Source organism: Lactuca virosa, chromosome 2 (genome assembly GCF_052849685.1).
Source record: "Lactuca virosa cultivar CGN04683 chromosome 2, Lactuca_virosa_CGN04683_v6, whole genome shotgun sequence".
NCBI lineage: Eukaryota > Viridiplantae > Streptophyta > Magnoliopsida > Asterales > Asteraceae > Lactuca > Lactuca virosa.
Genome location: NC_136427.1, coordinates 300,552,488 through 300,569,559, shown reverse-complemented (window position 1 = coordinate 300,569,559; position 17,072 = coordinate 300,552,488). Strand labels below are relative to the sequence as shown.

Sequence of the window (17,072 nt, the reverse complement as noted above, 5' to 3'; positions counted from 1 at the left end):
TTTGCGTTTACGCGGGCCGTGTAAAGGACAGTGTTAATTTACGCGGGCCGTGTAAACGTAAATGCGGGTTTTAAAGCAGTTTTTCACCATTTTTGAAGGGGGGAACTGACTTTTTACTTTGGGGGGTCGACTTTTGGGCAAAGAGAAGGCGATTTTCAGTGCTTTTGGAAGTAGATTAACACTTGGGAACATTTGATTTCATTTTGTAAGAACTTTAATTTCATTTTCTAGATTTGTGATCTTGTTCTAGTCATGAGTGGCTAGAACCCTAGATTCTCCAACTTTATGTCTTGACTTCTAGTTGTGATTTCAATCATATGGCTTGATGTTTTCTTTCAATTTTCTATCTAGTGAATTTGATTTTGTTTCAATTGAATGTTTGATTCTAATTGTGATTCTTATTGGCCATTTGAATTAGGGTTAGATCATTCAAGTTATCTAATTGCAAAATCCGTAATTGTTTTGTAAATTGGACTAGGTAACAAGCACTAAACTGATTTCTATTGAATGAATTTAGTGTAAATCTTATTCACACATTCTTATGCTCCCGAGCTTATGAGGAGTATTGAGTGTTGTTGGGAACATTCACATAAAGTTTAATGCAATCTTTCAACCTAATTCTAAGAGTTTGTTTAGATTAGATTAGTAAGGTTAGGATTAATCAAAGAGCTTGTTTTGGTTAATTATTGTGGTGAATGGGAAGTGTTAGAGCTTGTTAACACTTTCAAGTACCAACTTAGATAGAATTAAACAAATATCTTGTCATCCATGGAATCACATTGCTAATTTGTCTTGCATAGAGTTGGAGTACTTACAAATCTTGAACTTATTTCACTTAATCAATCATTTACTTATTGCTTTATTCTATAGTTTAAATCATTGCTTATAAATTCCCCCCATTCTGTGACCATTTTTGTACCTTACGCAAAAAGGTATAAACACTTGTCCCGTGTCTCTGTGGATCGACCCTACTTACCTTGTACTACGTTTTTAGTGCATAGTAGTAGTGTTTAAGGAGTCATTTGTACCCTTTATTTGTTGGGTTTGACACGCCAAACAAATTGGCGCCGTTGCCGGGGACACGGTGTTACTAATTGTTTATGCCAAGCATTTTGTGAGCAGGTGCTTTAAAAAAAAGAAAAAAAAAGTCAGGTAGAAGATAAGTTTTCAATTGAAGGAAGTGGCGAGAAGGTTAATGTGTTGTAAAGGCCCACCTACTTAGAACAAAGCACATTCAGGGGCCAAGTCGAGCCAACGACTTAAAACAAGGGCAGCTAACCGGGAGGCAACCCGGGGTTATTTGTTTCCTTTCTTTTAAAACTTTTTAGTCTTTGGTAAATTTTAATTTTTTTTAATGTCCCAAATGGTTTTAAACTTATTTTTTATGCCTAGAAAATGAATCTCCGGCTCCAAAAATACTTCACGGATAGCTTGGGGAGGATGAAGAGGAGGTTCTCACCATAATTGCAAGGCTCCAAGAACGATGTGGTAAATTCTTTCCATATCTTTAGTCGTTCATATTTTGCTTAAAAATTCAATTGGTATGCATCTGTGACTGTTTTGGACCCATTCCCATCCCAGCTACCATCCTCCACCATCCGACTCTTAATAGGCCGACTATGCCTCTCTCCAAGCATCGAGGACGATGCTATATTTTAAGCTTGGGGATGGGCATCCATCCATGCATAAATCCTGTTGCATGTAGGTTGCATGTAGTTTTGTACATATTGCATTAATTTTCATTTCATTTTCTTTTTCATTTTTTTTTCTGCATGGAAAATTTTTCAAAAACCAAAAAGATTTTCTTTCTATTCTAATTTTTATTATTTTCTTTGCATTTTGTTTGCATCTAAATTTTTGCATTGCATTCATTGCATAATTAAAAAAAAAACGATCCAATCCCAAGCAACCGAATCTTTTCAAAACAGTTGAGCTGGTAAGTGAGTCATGTGCCTTGAGATTAGACTTGCTCTTTTTATTGAAAATCTAAAAGCAAGTTAATCGCACACGAACACACCTCCCGAAGCTACTTGTGTAAAACAGAAAGTGAGAAGCTTGTCAACATTGGAGCATAACAGCAGGTATGAGTTAATTCTTTGGGACATATGACTGGTCTTATGAGTAGTAAATGCTCAATTAAACTCAAAATGCCAAATTCAAAAATTCATAAAAAGAATACAAAATTTCAGTGTCCCGAGCCTTCCAGCGCTCTAAAAAGTCTTTTCTACTCATTCCCTTTTATATACCCTGCTTGGGGACATATTTCCAACTATACCTACGGGTCCTTGCATGTTAACTTCAGTCCCCCGAAAAATGTCTAGAAGCCCTCACGGTAATAGACCGTGAGATGTCCCACAATAGAAAAGTCAATGACGAAAATATAAAGAAATTGGCCAAATAAATAAATAAATTAATAAGAGTGTTATGTGTTAACTTAGTTATTTGTATTTGTGTTACTTAAAAAAAAACTATTATTAAGTTAATCTGTGACCTTTGGGATTCGAACAAGTAAACTCTGAGGGGTGTTTTACATCTAATCGCCTAAAGCTAAATTGTTTGGGACTGATTGAGTTGAAAATTCGTTACATGGGTTCCATAGAAAGTCATGAACTTAATAATAGCAAATAAAGCTAATCTGTGGCCTTTGAGGTTCGGGCAAGTAAACCCGAGGGATCTCTTTAAATCTAGCACACTAAGGTCATTTGATTTGGATGTGTTGGTTGGAAGCCCGTTACACGGATTTCAAAGAAAGTCATGAGCTTTATTTGTAAAAAATATAATTAAGAAGTTTGTATATAATTGTGTTTATAGTTTAATTGAATATTGTGTTTAGGAAAAATACTTGGCTGTCAAAAGATTCCCTTGGACTTGGATTTGAATTTATGACATTGGACTGAATGTTAATTACTTTGACTGGTGTAAGTGGTTTGAAGTTTGTAACCAATCTGGATAAATATTAGGGAATTTTTAGAAAAGATTTTTCAGAAAAAGATTGTTGTTGATCAACAAATAGCTGGAATCGGGCATTGTTATATTTTATGAAACAAAGATGGTTGAGCATGTTTTGTCACATATAATTTCACGAGAGTAAGACCATAATTTGTTCCAAGAATTGACTTGATGATATTGAAAGGGAATTAGTGTTGTGATCTTTGATTCTGTTGAGTTGTATTAGGGAGTGGCCAAAGTCTTATTTCTATTATCATATAATATATTGAGACTAAAGCCAAGTTGACTCAAGGCATGACAGGTACATTCTCAACTATGGTACAAAACAGGGTTAATTGGGTTGGATATATTTTTTCATGTTTGTTTTGATTTCTTGCATCAAATTTCAAAAAAAAAAAAAAAAGTTTAACTTTGATTTTCTTTTCTTCTCTTTTATTTTATTTTCTCCGGTTTAAATTTTCTTGTTCTTTCTTGAGGACAAGAAAGGTTTAAGCTTGGGGAGATTTGTTAGGTGCATTTCATGTACCCATTTTGTAGCTTTATTTCATAAAAGTACATTGCATATAGGCTTAAACTCATGCATTTTGCATGTTTTTCGGGATTTTTCATGAGGCAATTTCATTCACATACTTTTGTGATATTTTAGGGACTTTTGGAGGTAGGATCTTGTTGGAGGAGGTAAATAAGAGTTGCGGACAAAATTTCGGGACTTGCGGAGCACCGAGGAGCAAGATATCAAAGAAATGAAGATTTTGGCTTTACAGAGATTTACACGGCCGTGTAAATGCAAGCCTTGCGTTTACACGGGCCGTGTAAACGTAGATTTCTGCACAGTATATTTTTGCGTTTACGCGGGCCGTGTAAATGACAGTGTTAATTTACGCGGGCCGTGTAAACGTAAATGCGGGTTTTAAAGCAGTTTTTCACCATTTTTAAAGGGGGGAACTGACTTTTTACTTTGGGGGTCGACTTTTGGGCAAAGAGAAGGCGATTTTCAGTGCTTTTGGAAGTAGATTAACACTTGGGAACATTTGATTTCATTTTGTAAGAACTTTAATTTCATTTTCTAGATTTGTGATCTTGTTCTAGTCATGAGTGGCTAGAACCCTAGATTCTCCAACTTTATGTCTTGACTTCTAGTTGTGATTTCAATCATATGACTTGATGTTTTCTTTCAATTTTCTATCTAGTGAATTTGATTTTGTTTCAATTGAATGTTTGATTCTAATTGTGATTCTTATTGGCCATTTGAATTAGGGTTAGATCATTCAAGTTATCTAATTGCAAAATCCGTAATTGTTTTGTAAATTGGACTAGGTAACAAGCACTAAACTGATTTCTATTGAATGAATTTAGTGTAAATCTTATTCACACATTCTTATGCTCCCGAGCTTATGAGGAGTATTGAGTGTTGTTGGGAACATTCACATAAAGTTTAATGCAATCTTTCAACCTAATTCTAAGAGTTTGTTTAGATTAGATTAGTAAGGTTAGGATTAATCAAAGAGCTTGTTTTGGTTAATTATTGTGGTGAATGGGAAGTGTTAGAGCTTGTTAACACTTTCAAGTACCAACTTAGATAGAATTAAACAAATATCTTGTCATCCATGGAATCACATTGCTAATTTGTCTTGCATAGAGTTGGAGTACTTACAAATCTTGAACTTATTTCACTTAATCAATCATTTACTTATTGCTTTATTCTATAGTTTAAATCATTGCTTATAAATTCCCCCCATTCTGTGACCATTTTTGTACCTTACGCAAAAAGGTATAAACACTTGTCCCGTGTCTCTGTGGATCGACCCTACTTACCTTGTACTACGTTTTTAGTGCATAGTAGTAGTGTTTAAGGAGTCATTTGTACCCTTTATTTGTTGGGATTGACACGCCAAACACTATGCGTACCATAAAAAGTGAGTTTTAGATAGGTTGCTTATTAGCCTGGGAAATCTAAACAAAATTCATAGTAATCGTAAAACCAAAAGCGCACATATAGAGAACATCCAAATCTGACTTCATATAAAAAAATATAAGTGAGTTATGATTTTTAAAGTTTCTAATGCGGTTGAGTTAACACAGAAACCAAAATTGAAATCAGTCGATTGTTAGGAAAAACAATCTAAACGAGAGTGGAAGATCTCGTTAGTACCTATCTGTCGGTAGAAAGACAGTCAAAAACGGACACCGGACAAGACAGTTATGAATTTTTAACGGACTTTAACAGGTTAAGCCTGTTAAAAATAAAAACAAAATTAGCCGACGGGGTCTAAATGAAAGTTGTAGATCTCGTCGATAGCTAAGCGTGAATATAAAATACGTCAAAAACAGAGCTCGTATGAAGAAGATATGGATTTTTAAAGATTTATAAAAATTCGTGTAGGCACGCGCGCCGACAAGGCGTGCAACGCGCCTCTAATGACCCACCAATGGACGACAAGTGTCACGCATCTGTAGGAGCCACGTCACCCTTTCAATATTGTACGCGGTGTGCCCTACCTTTTTTCAGCTATAAAAGGCAATCGAAGTTCGGCTCATTTCTCACTCAAATTTCAGCAAATCCTCTTAAATTTCTTCTTAACCCTAGTATTTAGATAATTGAATGCTATGTGTGTTTATGTGTAAAGATACTATGTGATAGATGAAATATTATAAAGATAAATTTTATATAACTTATGTCGTATATGTATTTTCATGAATATAATACATTGGGTAATGGCTAAGATGCTATATTATGATGGGAGATGAGCTAATAAGATGTCATAGTACGATGAATGATGAAAATGACAATAGGATGTCACGACTTTAATAGTACTAGTGTACTAACGAGGTAGAAATGGTACTAGTGTAATAACGATGTAGGAATGGTACTAGTGTACCAATAAGGTAGTTACCTAACAGAGTATAGGTGACGACCATCAGACTCATTGATGACAGTCCCATGGAACATAGGCAGGTTTATAACCTGTAGGTGATGGACTTCGTGCCCATTTGATGTACTATACCCTACTGACACGTAGGGATGTCAAAAAGTCCCGTGGGACCCCGCTCCCGTGGGGCCCCGTCCCGTTTGGGGGAATTTTTAAAAAAAATCGGGGGCGGGGACGGGGGCGGGGGCAAGGTTAACCCCCGTTTTAATTTCGGGGGCGGAGGCGGGGGTAGGCAATCTCGTCCCGAAACCCCCATGGGGACCCCGTTAATAAATTACACATATATTTACATATATTAATTATATAAATATAATAAACAATAACATGATTTTGAGCTTCCAAAATTCATCAAAAAATACGTTTTTAAGTTGTTAGTAAAATGTTTTTAAGATGCCATAACTTTTTTATTTTTAACATGTAAAATTCTGCAATAAATAATTATTTGTTACCTAAAAATAGCTTCTTTTAGCTTAAATAACAACTTCTTTTAGCCCAAAAAAAGACAGCCCAAAATCAATCGGGGCGGGGGAAGGGGGCGGGGGCGGGGGTAATAATGGGGATTCGGGGTTGGGGGTGGGGGTAGGAAGGCTAAACATTTCGGGGATGGGGGCGGGGACGGGGGAACTGTGAAATTTCGGGGGCGGAGGCGGGGAATGCACTCCCCGTCCCGTTTGCCCCCGTTGACATCCCTACTGACACGTATTGCTGAGAAATTCATGTAACAGTACTATCAACAACGATGATTAAGCCGATCCTTAGGACAAATCCTTAGGAATTAAAATAGAAAGGAAACCTATTTACACGTATTACAGAGAAATCTTTGTAACAGTATTGTCATCAACGATGACTATGATGACCCATTGGATAGATCCTTAGGAAAGAATAAAGAAGAAAACTGGGATGAGTAAGCGGGTTAATTGTTTGATAACTAAATATTTTAACTATATTATTGTGGGTTAAAAACCCTATATACTTCCCAGGTTTCCCAACCTGACCCACCCAACTTCCTTGTATCACAGGTAGCAGTACAAAGTTACATGAATGATGAGAGATTCAAGGAGATGTAGACTGAGAGTCTAAAATACTATAAGTCTTGTTTATGCTTATGTTTTTTTATCAGTTATGATACCCAATCTTTTATAAATCAATGAAAAACATTTCTTCATAAATACTTTTATGGGAGCAATTTCCACATTTATAAATAAACTATGTTTTAAATAACCATAAATAAAAAGTTTTAAATTGGTCATGAAAATGAGGATGTCATAGTTGGTATCAGAGCATTAGTTTAAGCAAACTAGGAATATTTGAGAATTTCTATACTTAAACTTAGAATGCTAAGCAATGATCGTGAGATGTGTGTCTATTATATTTTAGGTAATACACATGAATTGATACAATCATTAGCTTACTCTAGGATAAGATGCCTAATTTGCTTTTATGTGCTAAATGACTTATAACATGCTTTAGGTTGCCTAATTTGCTATAAATTGATTAGATTTAAGGTCTTTTGTTGACCTAGAAATAGGAAATTTTATGTGTTCAGGTTTCTAAACGTTTAATTACTTTATTAGAACTGAAATATAACTTTTTGGAAAAATAAGGAGGATTATGCGTCTAAAACATAATTAAAACCTTCTTTATCATAATATACTCGTGATTCGGGTACACTGAACGATAGTTTGGTGTATAGAACGTCACGGTGAGAACTCAGAGCGGATTATGAAATAATAACAAGAATCAGCAGCCTCAATCCCCTATAATCGAGCGTGTACCTGGAGTTGTGTCAATAGTTGAACCCGTCATGATAGCGATGATTAGGGATCTGTTAGACGAACAAAGGGAAGAAATGAGACAACTTATCTAAGAGAATGGAAGAGAACCCAATGTGCCTGTCATGCAGCCTGAGCTCAATGAGGAGTAATATGGGGATGGAAACTATAGTAGGACAATGACTCATATGGAACCCCAAGTGGTTAGGAGGAATAACCCTGAAGTGGAGATTGAAGGAGATGGATGCAAGTACAAAGACTTTATGGCTACAGTCTTTCTGGAAGTCCAACACTAGTAGAAGTTATAGATTGGATCTCCGAGATGGAGATGGTATTTGAAAGCTGCAGCTGCAGCAACCGACAGAAGACCATCTTAACAGTCAGACAACTGAAGACTGGAGTGTTAAGCTGGTGGAAGATATTGGCTGACTCCATGCCGAAGGGAGAAGCAGGAAGGATGTCTTGGGAAAACTTTCTGGAAGAACTGAAGAAACTATACTGATATGAACAAGATCTATTGGAGATCAACAATGAATTCTAGAACCTAAAGAATGGAAGGATGAGTATCAATGAGTATGCTGCAACCTTTATGAAAAAGATGAAGTTGGTTCCTTACTTAGTTCCTATCGAACTTTCCAAGGTCAATAAGTTTTCTAGTGGACTACCGCCGGATTCTGGTCCAACGGTGAAGCTTGCAACAACTCTAAAAATGTCCATATGGGCGGCTAGGAATGTAGAGACCCATATAAGGGAGAAGGGTCTGGAAAAAACTGAGGCAAAAGAGAAAAAGGAAGCTTAAAGGATCTTTATTATCCGACAAGAAAATAAGTTCTTGAAGTCTGAACCCAACTACAAGAAGTTTGGGGGTATCGATGAAGACAAGTGTTGTGAGAAGTGCAAGAAGAAGCACTTTGGGAGGTGCGATTGAGAAGTGACCTGCTACAAGTGTGGAAGGGTTGGTCACTATTCCAAAGATTGTACGTTCAATGATACGGTATGTTACGAATATGGATATAAGGGGCATATTTCAAGGAATTTCCCAAAGAAAAATGAAGCAACAAGGTTGAATGCGCCACTAAAGCCAAAGGCAAGAGCATTACAGATGATCCTTGATGAAGCAGATGACGATGCAAGAGATCAAGAATAAGAAGCTACCTAGCCGAAGTTAAAGATATAAAGTATTCATATAGATATTATTATGTAATGTAGCCTGATGAAAGAGGCATAGTGAATGATGAACTTGAATAACCATGTAACCATTTTCAAGAAGTAATATAGTCCCTAATTATGTTACACTATCTGATGTGTTAAATCGCTATATGATTTTCTTTTGTTTTGACTTGGAGGACTACGAGGCAATTCTTGGGACAAGTATGAGTAGGTGTGAAAGGTAGTAGAGGCCTATACTACCAGAAGAACATGACTCACACTTGGATCAGGGAAAGTCACAAGGTTACTAAGGGCCTATTTGATATGTTGTTGACTGGGTCCGATCAGCTTTTTCACTGACTGGGTGAGGTCAGCTTGTTTGATAAAGGGCTAATCATGTCTGACCCGATCCAATGAGCTGATTCGGTCATGAGAAAATGTATGATTTGGTCCTAGGAAAAAAAGAAGCTGACTGGAACATTTCCCATATTGCCCTGATGCTTTCAACGCTCCATCATGAATGGCCTAACCTTTTATCCCTCTCCCGCTACTGTGTTCGCCGAATTTTGCTCCCCCTTCTTCCATCGTCGGTGCATCCTTCCTCCTCCACTTACTCCAACGCAACCATTATCCACCATTTACCCAGCGATGCAACCTTGATGACTCCATCGTAGATCATCAGCTGACCTTGTCCTCCATCTTCGTCGGTAAGGTCTGCAATCAAACATGGTGGTTTTCCTTAATTGGGTCAAAGTTTGATCTAAAGAATCATTGATTGATTTTCGATTTCTTGTTTATGGATGGAATTGGTGAATTCATTAGTTTGATAGAAATTTTTGGCGACCTGATTATTAATTCAAATTATCGAAAGTGCCTGGAATCAATTCGAAATAAGATGTCATTGAATTTTAAAGTCAAATTGATTTTCCGGGCCAAGCTTTCATTTTCCAGATGTGATTGAATTTGAAAATCGAGTTGAATTTGATTATTGATTCTTGATTCAATTTGTGGAATTACTGCTAGAACATGTTCTTGAAATAAACATGTTCTGGAAGATGTTTGTGATGTAATGCTTTCAGGCCTTTTGAGGTTTGTCTTTCTACTGTTATTTTGCTGCTAAATGAAGGTCTTAGCAAACAAACAACTGATGAAGGACTTAAAGAATTCTTTGGAAAGTTTCGTGAAGTTGTTTGTGGTTGTTTCTTCTCTATGAATTATGATTTTGATTCATAAATGTGATGTTTTTTTTTATCTAATTATATTTTTTGATTATGACGTAAATAGACTTGCACAGATGTACAAGAAATTGGTCATAAAGGTTTCAAATTTTCTATTCTTTATTGAGTTGAATTGGGTTTTTTTTGTCATCCCTTTGTTTTCTTATTTTTGGGAAGATATGGTCTTTGGATTGTTATATCAAGATGATGATTTATGGATAACAAAATTTTGAAGGTCGGTGGAAAAGCTAATACAAATGTTGGTGGAAAAGAAAAAGCTTGAATGTTGTATTTATTTTTACAATTCTCAAATAAATGAAAGTACGTTGCGATTAATATTGGTTATAGAGTTTTATGCTAATTCCAATATGTGTTGTGTTTCAGATATTACAAGGGATAAATAGTCATTTTGCACAGTTAGTCAGATACAAAATCAAACAACAAGTTTCAGTCACAAGTTAACTCAGTCAGAACTTCTAACCTAGTCAGGTTCTAACCCAGTTAGCAACTATCAAACCACCCTTAAGTTTCTAAGTAGTTGAGCTATTTTCTTCATTTTCATCATTACATTTGTTCTGATAATGACTACAAAGATAAATATTATTCCTACCCTAGTGGTCATATCAAATTGAGTCTGAACATAGATTAAAGGAAAAGATGATCAAAATGATCAATAGAAGTATCAGGATCGCCGTTAAAATTAAGCAGCATATAGCTAGAAGTGCTACATGCTAGAATGTGATTATATCACATTATAACATGAAGGAAGGTATATTCCATGTTTGGATCTGACTCCAAAAATAAAAGAGTCATTAGAGCATGACCGCTCGGTCTGTTATGGTAATCAAAGTAAAAAAAAATGAACTTATCATAGGTTAAGTCTACTCTAAAAGAAGCAGGAGTCTCCGATGAAGATCAAATTTAAAATGAAGAGTAGGTGCAAGTTTGAGCACCGCCAATAGTCAAGAAGTACAAGGGTTTTGATACTTATTTGGAAAGACATATAAGTTACGATTATTACCTAGGATGGAAAGGTAACGTGTGAAATCATTATACAAGCCATGTTTTGCTGATGATCCTGAGACATATAAGGTAACCTGTTGTTCCTGTATCTACTTGATGTCTCTGTGACTATTATTGTTATGATTATATGTGTAGTGGTAGGGGTGAAATAGACCCGATACCGGTTGAAAGATACCGAAGGAGACCCAGTACCAGTTGAAAGATACCAAAGGGGATGAAATAGACCCAATACCAGTTGAAAGATACCGAAGGGGGTGAAATAGACCCAGTACTGGTTGAAAGATACCAAAGAGGTGAAATAGACTCACTACCGGTTGAAAGATACCGAAGGGGGTGATATAGACCCAATATGTTTTTTGACTGTTACATATATGTATGGTATGGGGTATTTTGGGGAACTCACTAAACTTCGTGCTTACAGTTTTCAATTTATGTTTCAGGTACTTCCGGTTCGAAAGGGAAGAGTCTGGTTTGATCGCAGCGCATCCACCCATGTTTTCACAACTTTATGATTTTGGGATTGTACTATGATAACTATTTTCGCTCTGATATACTTTTGAATGATTGAAAAGGATAAATGGTGTTTATAGTTGATTTAAAAATGAAATTTTTACCTTCTGATTTTTGGGATATTATAGGTACACTCAATTTGTTTGTAATTCATCTAGAATTCCTACATGCCATTTCACAAAACCTTTATAGATCATTTAAACTTTGAGACCCTTTTGATTTCTCACTTTTTGATCCCTAACTTGAACAAATGGATAAGATGAGAGAGATTGATGAGAGGTAGATGTTGGATTAGTATCATACATCAACTCGTTCATAAAGCAACTAAAACAATTAAAAACGTAATTACAATTTTAGTCCATTGGTAGAAATGTCATTTTACTTGTATTTAACGGAAAATTCTAACAAAGTTAACGGGTGGAAAAATTGTGCAATAACTGAAAACCAAAGGGACTCAAATGGCACAAAATAAAAACGTGGATTAAAATTGCAGTATTCGAAAAACCGTTGGGACAATTTCTGAAATTAGTCAAAGCTTTATTAAAAGCTATGGGAATGCTCGAAGGCCTTTTTACCGACATATAAAACTAGAAGTGTCAGCGAACAACCCAGTGACCCACATCAACACATTAGAAATGTGTAGATCTAGGTATCAAGAGTTTACGACACGTTACATGATCGAAGAAGATTGCCTATAAAACCGATAGAGATAACACAAGGTGACATCGATCCAATCTCCTGCTACACAAACACAAGAGTACTCTCACAGTCTCACCCACAACACAACAACGCAACCACCATGGTCAAAGCAATTAGAGTCCATGAGCATGGTGGCCCTGAGGTCAACGTTCACCTTCTTTAATTGTTTCTCGCTTTCTTTAATTGATTAAAAGACTAATGGTGTTAGTTTCTGTTACAGGTGTTGACATGGGAAGATGTTGAAGTCCCAGATCCAAAAGAGGGAGAAATAAGGTTGAAGCAAAAGGCAATTGGTATAAATTTCTTGGATGTGTATATGCGTCGAGGGCACTACCCTCAACCTGTACCGTTTACTCCAGGTATGGAAGGAGCCGGAGTTGTAACAGCTGTCGGTGCCGGAGTAACCAGCTGCAAAGTTGGAGATGTTGTGGCTTACGCTAGTGGGCAGGTGGGTTCTTATGCCGAAGAGAGAATACTCCCCGCAGATCAAGCGGTGCCTGTTCCTTCTTCTGTTGATCCCGTTGAAGCAGCTGCCGTCATTTTTAAAGGACTCACCGCATATGTCATGATCCATCGAGCCTTTAAGGTGACAGTGACACATCCAAATTAGTCTTGATTTATGTATCTGTCTGTACCATGTAGAGGATAAAACTTGCTTAAATATTATATTAATGGAGCAACGATTTCGATAGGTTGAACCTGGACATACAATCCTCGTACATGCGGCGGCAGGTGGAGTCGGATATCTGATATGTCAATGGGCAAGTGCGATTGGAGCCACCGTCATCGGAACAGTGTCTACCAAGGAGAAGGCTGTGCAGGCGAAAGAAGATGGATGTGAGCATGTGATTCTTTACAAAGATGAGGACTTTGTGGAACGTGTGATGGAGATAACATCAGGCAAAGGGGTGGATGTAGTCTTCGATGCCGTTGGGAAAGACACCTTCAATGTAAGAATCATATTAATCAATTCCATATGTAATTCTTTTTGATTTGTTGGCTCCAATTTATAAATGTAACTAACAACGATGATGCCTGTGTACGTTTTGAAATATGAAGGGATCATTGGAGTGCTTAAAAACACGAGGATACATGGTGGTTTATGGGACTGCATCAGGTGAACCAGAGCCGATAAGTGTGACTAAACTAGCACCCAGATCCATCTATCTTACATTTGCATCACTCGGGGAATACATCGGAGGTAATCGAGAACGTCTGCTTATAGCTGCTGAAGCCTTGTATTCTAATGTTGCAAAGGGAGTATTGAAGGTTCGTGTTAATCATAAGTATCCTCTGTCTCAAGCAACCCAAGCTCACATTGCTCTTGAGAGTCGAAAAACAACGGGTTCGGTTGTGTTGATCCCAGACGAGGAGTGATTCCCTTCATGTTTTCTGTTTTAGATTTATTTACTTTTTGTTATTTCCATGTAATTCTCTTGTGCATTAAAGTAAAGTGGTACGAATAATTGGCCCAATAAGGTTTTCCACCGTCTAATATTTATATATATTTATATTTTAGTGGTATGGATACTTTATCATCATTATACTTTTACTTTTTCTAATAGCATTAGGTATGGGTTCGTTGAGGTGGTGTTATAATGACATTAGGTACCTTATAACACCAATGGGGAAATGGTGTTCATGGTGTTATGACCATGTTAAGAGGAGAAAAATAGAGAGTTGAAATGTGCAACCAATCAATGTTTTCGTTTCAATATGTCATAACGCCAACAAGATATGATGTAACACCAAGGAGGAAATGGTGTTCATGGTATTATGATCATGTTATAAGGGTGCCACATAGACAATAACAACGTTTTGTGTACTCATACCGGATGCTCTAAATTACAAATTTAAACGGTTACATACTTATACTTATTCTCATTCTCATTCTCATAATATATAAATATCTATAGAATAGTTGTGTTTCTCTCAAATGCGTTTAATTTTGAAGTATGTTGTAGAAAAACGAATTGTAATAATTTAAATGGGATAAATGTTACTGTAACCCAACCATGTTAAATGTTATGGTTTAGAAGGTTTCTTTTTTTTAGGGGGACAAATTGTTAATTTACCTATTCTTAAAGTCATTATATTCAAACTGAAGGGGTGAGCCGGTAAACCCCGTCCTAGTCAGCAGGTTTTAACCCCACCTCATCTAAAAAATATGCAAACTAAGATTCAACGTCACCTTGTCGTTAAATGAGCTTGCCCTACAAATCTTTTGACAAAGAACAGTCGTTGTCTTGTTCTTCCCATTTTTGTCTTACTGTTCCCTAAAGTCTCGATACCATGGCCATTTATATGAAGATTGATGTTCACTTTGCTGGGTTTTTTACTAGGTACCCAGTAATTAGTTATACGGATGGAGCGGATCAAAGGTTTGAGGATGTCCATATTGTTGGAATGGACAGGAACGAGTTTGTGGGGTTCCTTGAAAGATTTGCAAACGAGAGGTGTGTGAATGTTAATTTTTGTATGCCCGAAATGGAGTTTCCTGATAGATTGATGATATTAGCTAATGAAATAGACTACCAGGAGTTCATCGAAGTTGGATATGATGTTGCTTGTGTCATGGATGTATACGTTGATCATTTTGGTGTAAATGTACATCAATGGATTATCGATGAGCAATTTGATGTAAGCGGTGTGGAAGACAACCATTTAGGGGTAGCTTAAGTTAATGAAGACGTGCATGTTGAGGGAGCTGTTCAGAATGACCCAGATGAATTGCAAGGTAATATACACGATGACCTTGTAAATGTAGATTGCATTCCAATGACTAAGACCATGAATGATGTGTTTTTAAGCAAGCTATGCCCCAAGGTGTAGTCAACCCCAAACAGTCCACCTCATGAGGATCCATGTGTTAAGATGGATGACAATGAGGCAAATCTTGAGGAGGTAACTACATATAATGAAAATGTGCATTGGAAAAAACAAAGACATGTCTTAGGTACGTGATTTGATAGTCCAAAACAGTTAAAACATATGTTATGTAGCTATGATGTTGCTAATGGCTATCAGTTGTGCTACAAAAAAAATGCCAGTAGAAGACTTTCAGTTAAATGTTGTTCTAGGCAGTGTAAGTTTAGAATGTGGGCTTCATGGATGAGTGAAGAACATTCTTTCCAGATTAAGTCCTTAATAGATGTGTATAATTTTGTAAGAAATTTCAAACTGGGTTCAATTGTTAGCTATGCTTGGATTGGCAGCCATTTCATAACTGAGTTCTTACATAAACAAAAAATGAGTGTTAGGCTACTTAGGGAAGAAGTCAAACAAACCTTTGGTATTGATGTGAGTATGGGTCAGTGTAGGAGAGCAAAAAGCATGCTATTTAGTTACTTAAAGGCACATTGGTTGAGCACTATGCAAAGCTTTGGTCATATGGTGAGGAGATAAGAAGATCAAACCCTGGATCTACTGTGAAAATAGATATCAATAGTATGCCAGATGGGAAGACATATTTTAGTAAGTTTTATGTATGTTTTGAGGGACTAAAGCATGGCTGGTTAGGTAGTTGTAGAAGAGTAAGAAACGTGGATGGCTGTTTCCTGAAGGGGTTATGTACTGGAGAGTTGATATGTGCAGTTGGAAGGGATGCTAATAATTTGCATGGGCAGTTGTTTGTGTGGAAAACAAAGAGAATTGGAAATGGTTTTTGGAGAATTTAAAAGATGACTTAGGAATGGAAAATGGTTTTGGATTTACATTTATGTCAGCTCAACAGAAGGTATGTGCCTTACTTGTATTCTCTTTTTAACTGATTTTTAGTTGTACTTTTTTACCAGTTCAACTTTTTATGTGTAGGGATTATTAGAGGATGTGAAAGAGATTTTGCATACTGCTGAACATAGAAAATGTGCAAGGCATATTCTTGCGAATTTCAGGAAAAGATTCTCCGGAGTACACTATGAGAAGATGTTTTCGAAGGCATGCAAGGCATCTACTGAGCCTTTATTCAATGTAACAATGAAGGAAATCCAACTTCTTAATCCTTCAGCCTTTGAATATCTAATGGAGAATAACCCACAATCATGGTGTAGAGATTTCTTTCAAGAGGGTAGGATGTATGATGTAGTAGAAAATGGATTGTCAGAGATCTTTAACAATGCCATAAGATATGCAAGAAAAAAACCAATCATCACAATTTTAGAAGAGATAAGATTGTATGTTATGGAAAGACAATTTAATTTGAGCATGAAAGGCAGTTCATGGCCTGAATATAAACATTGTCCATCAATTACAACATTACTTAATCAACTGAAAAAAGCTCAAAGGTAAAAAAAAAATTATTTGTTTGACTAACATCAACACTACTAAACATAGACTAACTTCTATACAATGTTATTAGATATTGGCAGGCTTTACTAACTAGTTTAAACCAGTTTGAGACAAGAAACTTTACAGAGTCTTTTGTGGTGGATTTGGACAAGAAGACATGTTCTTATAGAGTACGTCAATTAAATGGATATGGGTGTGTGCACTCAGTTGCAACAATCCCCTACCTAAACAAAGATGTTGGAAGTTATATGGATCCCATGTTCTTTGGAGCTGTTTACAGGAACACTTACAAGTATCCAATGCATGGGATGAATGGTAGCAATATGTAGCCATGCATTGATTTCATAACACCACTGCCACCTTTGAGGAGAAAAATGTCAGGCATGCTAAAAGTTAATAAAAGGAAGGACCCAAGTGAAAAGAGTACTAGACACACAGTGTCAAAGGTAGCGAAGAAAATTCTATGCAGTGTATGTAAACAAGTTGGTCACAACAAGGTTACATGTCCTCAAGTTGAGAAACCCAAAAAAGTTGAT

General features: G+C 36.5%; 2 protein-coding genes across 2 annotated transcripts; both read left to right on the top strand.

The window, feature by feature from the left end:
• The first annotated feature begins 12,209 nt into the window (after nucleotides 1–12,209).
• Nucleotides 12,210–13,773, top strand: LOC145161525 (uncharacterized). The gene is made up of 4 exons (XM_079081071.1): nucleotides 12,210–12,391; nucleotides 12,470–12,835; nucleotides 12,942–13,199; nucleotides 13,309–13,773. The coding sequence occupies exons 1-4, from the start codon at nucleotides 12,350–12,352 to the stop codon at nucleotides 13,624–13,626; spliced, it is 984 nt and encodes a 327-aa protein (XP_078937197.1). The 5' UTR covers nucleotides 12,210–12,349; the 3' UTR covers nucleotides 13,627–13,773.
• Nucleotides 13,774–15,123: 1,350 nt separating this feature from the next.
• Nucleotides 15,124–16,865, top strand: LOC145158703 (uncharacterized). The gene is made up of 4 exons (XM_079077562.1): nucleotides 15,124–15,205; nucleotides 15,876–15,985; nucleotides 16,063–16,532; nucleotides 16,607–16,865. Exons 1-4 carry the CDS (start codon nucleotides 15,124–15,126, stop codon nucleotides 16,863–16,865), a joined length of 921 nt encoding a protein of 306 aa, XP_078933688.1.
• The last annotated feature ends 207 nt before the right edge of the window (nucleotides 16,866–17,072 follow it).

What these genes read in the sequence shown, in the direction of transcription:
- LOC145161525 (XM_079081071.1), top strand. Translation starts at nt 12,350, where the DNA reads ATGGTCAAAGCAATTAGAGTCCATGAGCATGGTGGCCCTGAG. An exon ending in ATGAGCATGGTGGCCCTGAG is followed by an intron (nt 12,392 to 12,469) that starts GTCAACGTTCAC and finishes TTTCTGTTACAG; the next exon opens with GTGTTGACATGGGAAGATGT. An exon ending in TGATCCATCGAGCCTTTAAG is followed by an intron (nt 12,836 to 12,941) that starts GTGACAGTGACA and finishes CGATTTCGATAG; the next exon opens with GTTGAACCTGGACATACAAT.
- LOC145158703 (XM_079077562.1), top strand. Translation starts at nt 15,124, where the DNA reads ATGGATGACAATGAGGCAAATCTTGAGGAGGTAACTACATATAATGAA. An exon ending in AAAACAAAGACATGTCTTAG is followed by an intron (nt 15,206 to 15,875) that starts GTACGTGATTTG and finishes TTGCATGGGCAG; the next exon opens with TTGTTTGTGTGGAAAACAAA. An exon ending in CAACTGAAAAAAGCTCAAAG is followed by an intron (nt 16,533 to 16,606) that starts GTAAAAAAAAAA and finishes CAATGTTATTAG; the next exon opens with ATATTGGCAGGCTTTACTAA.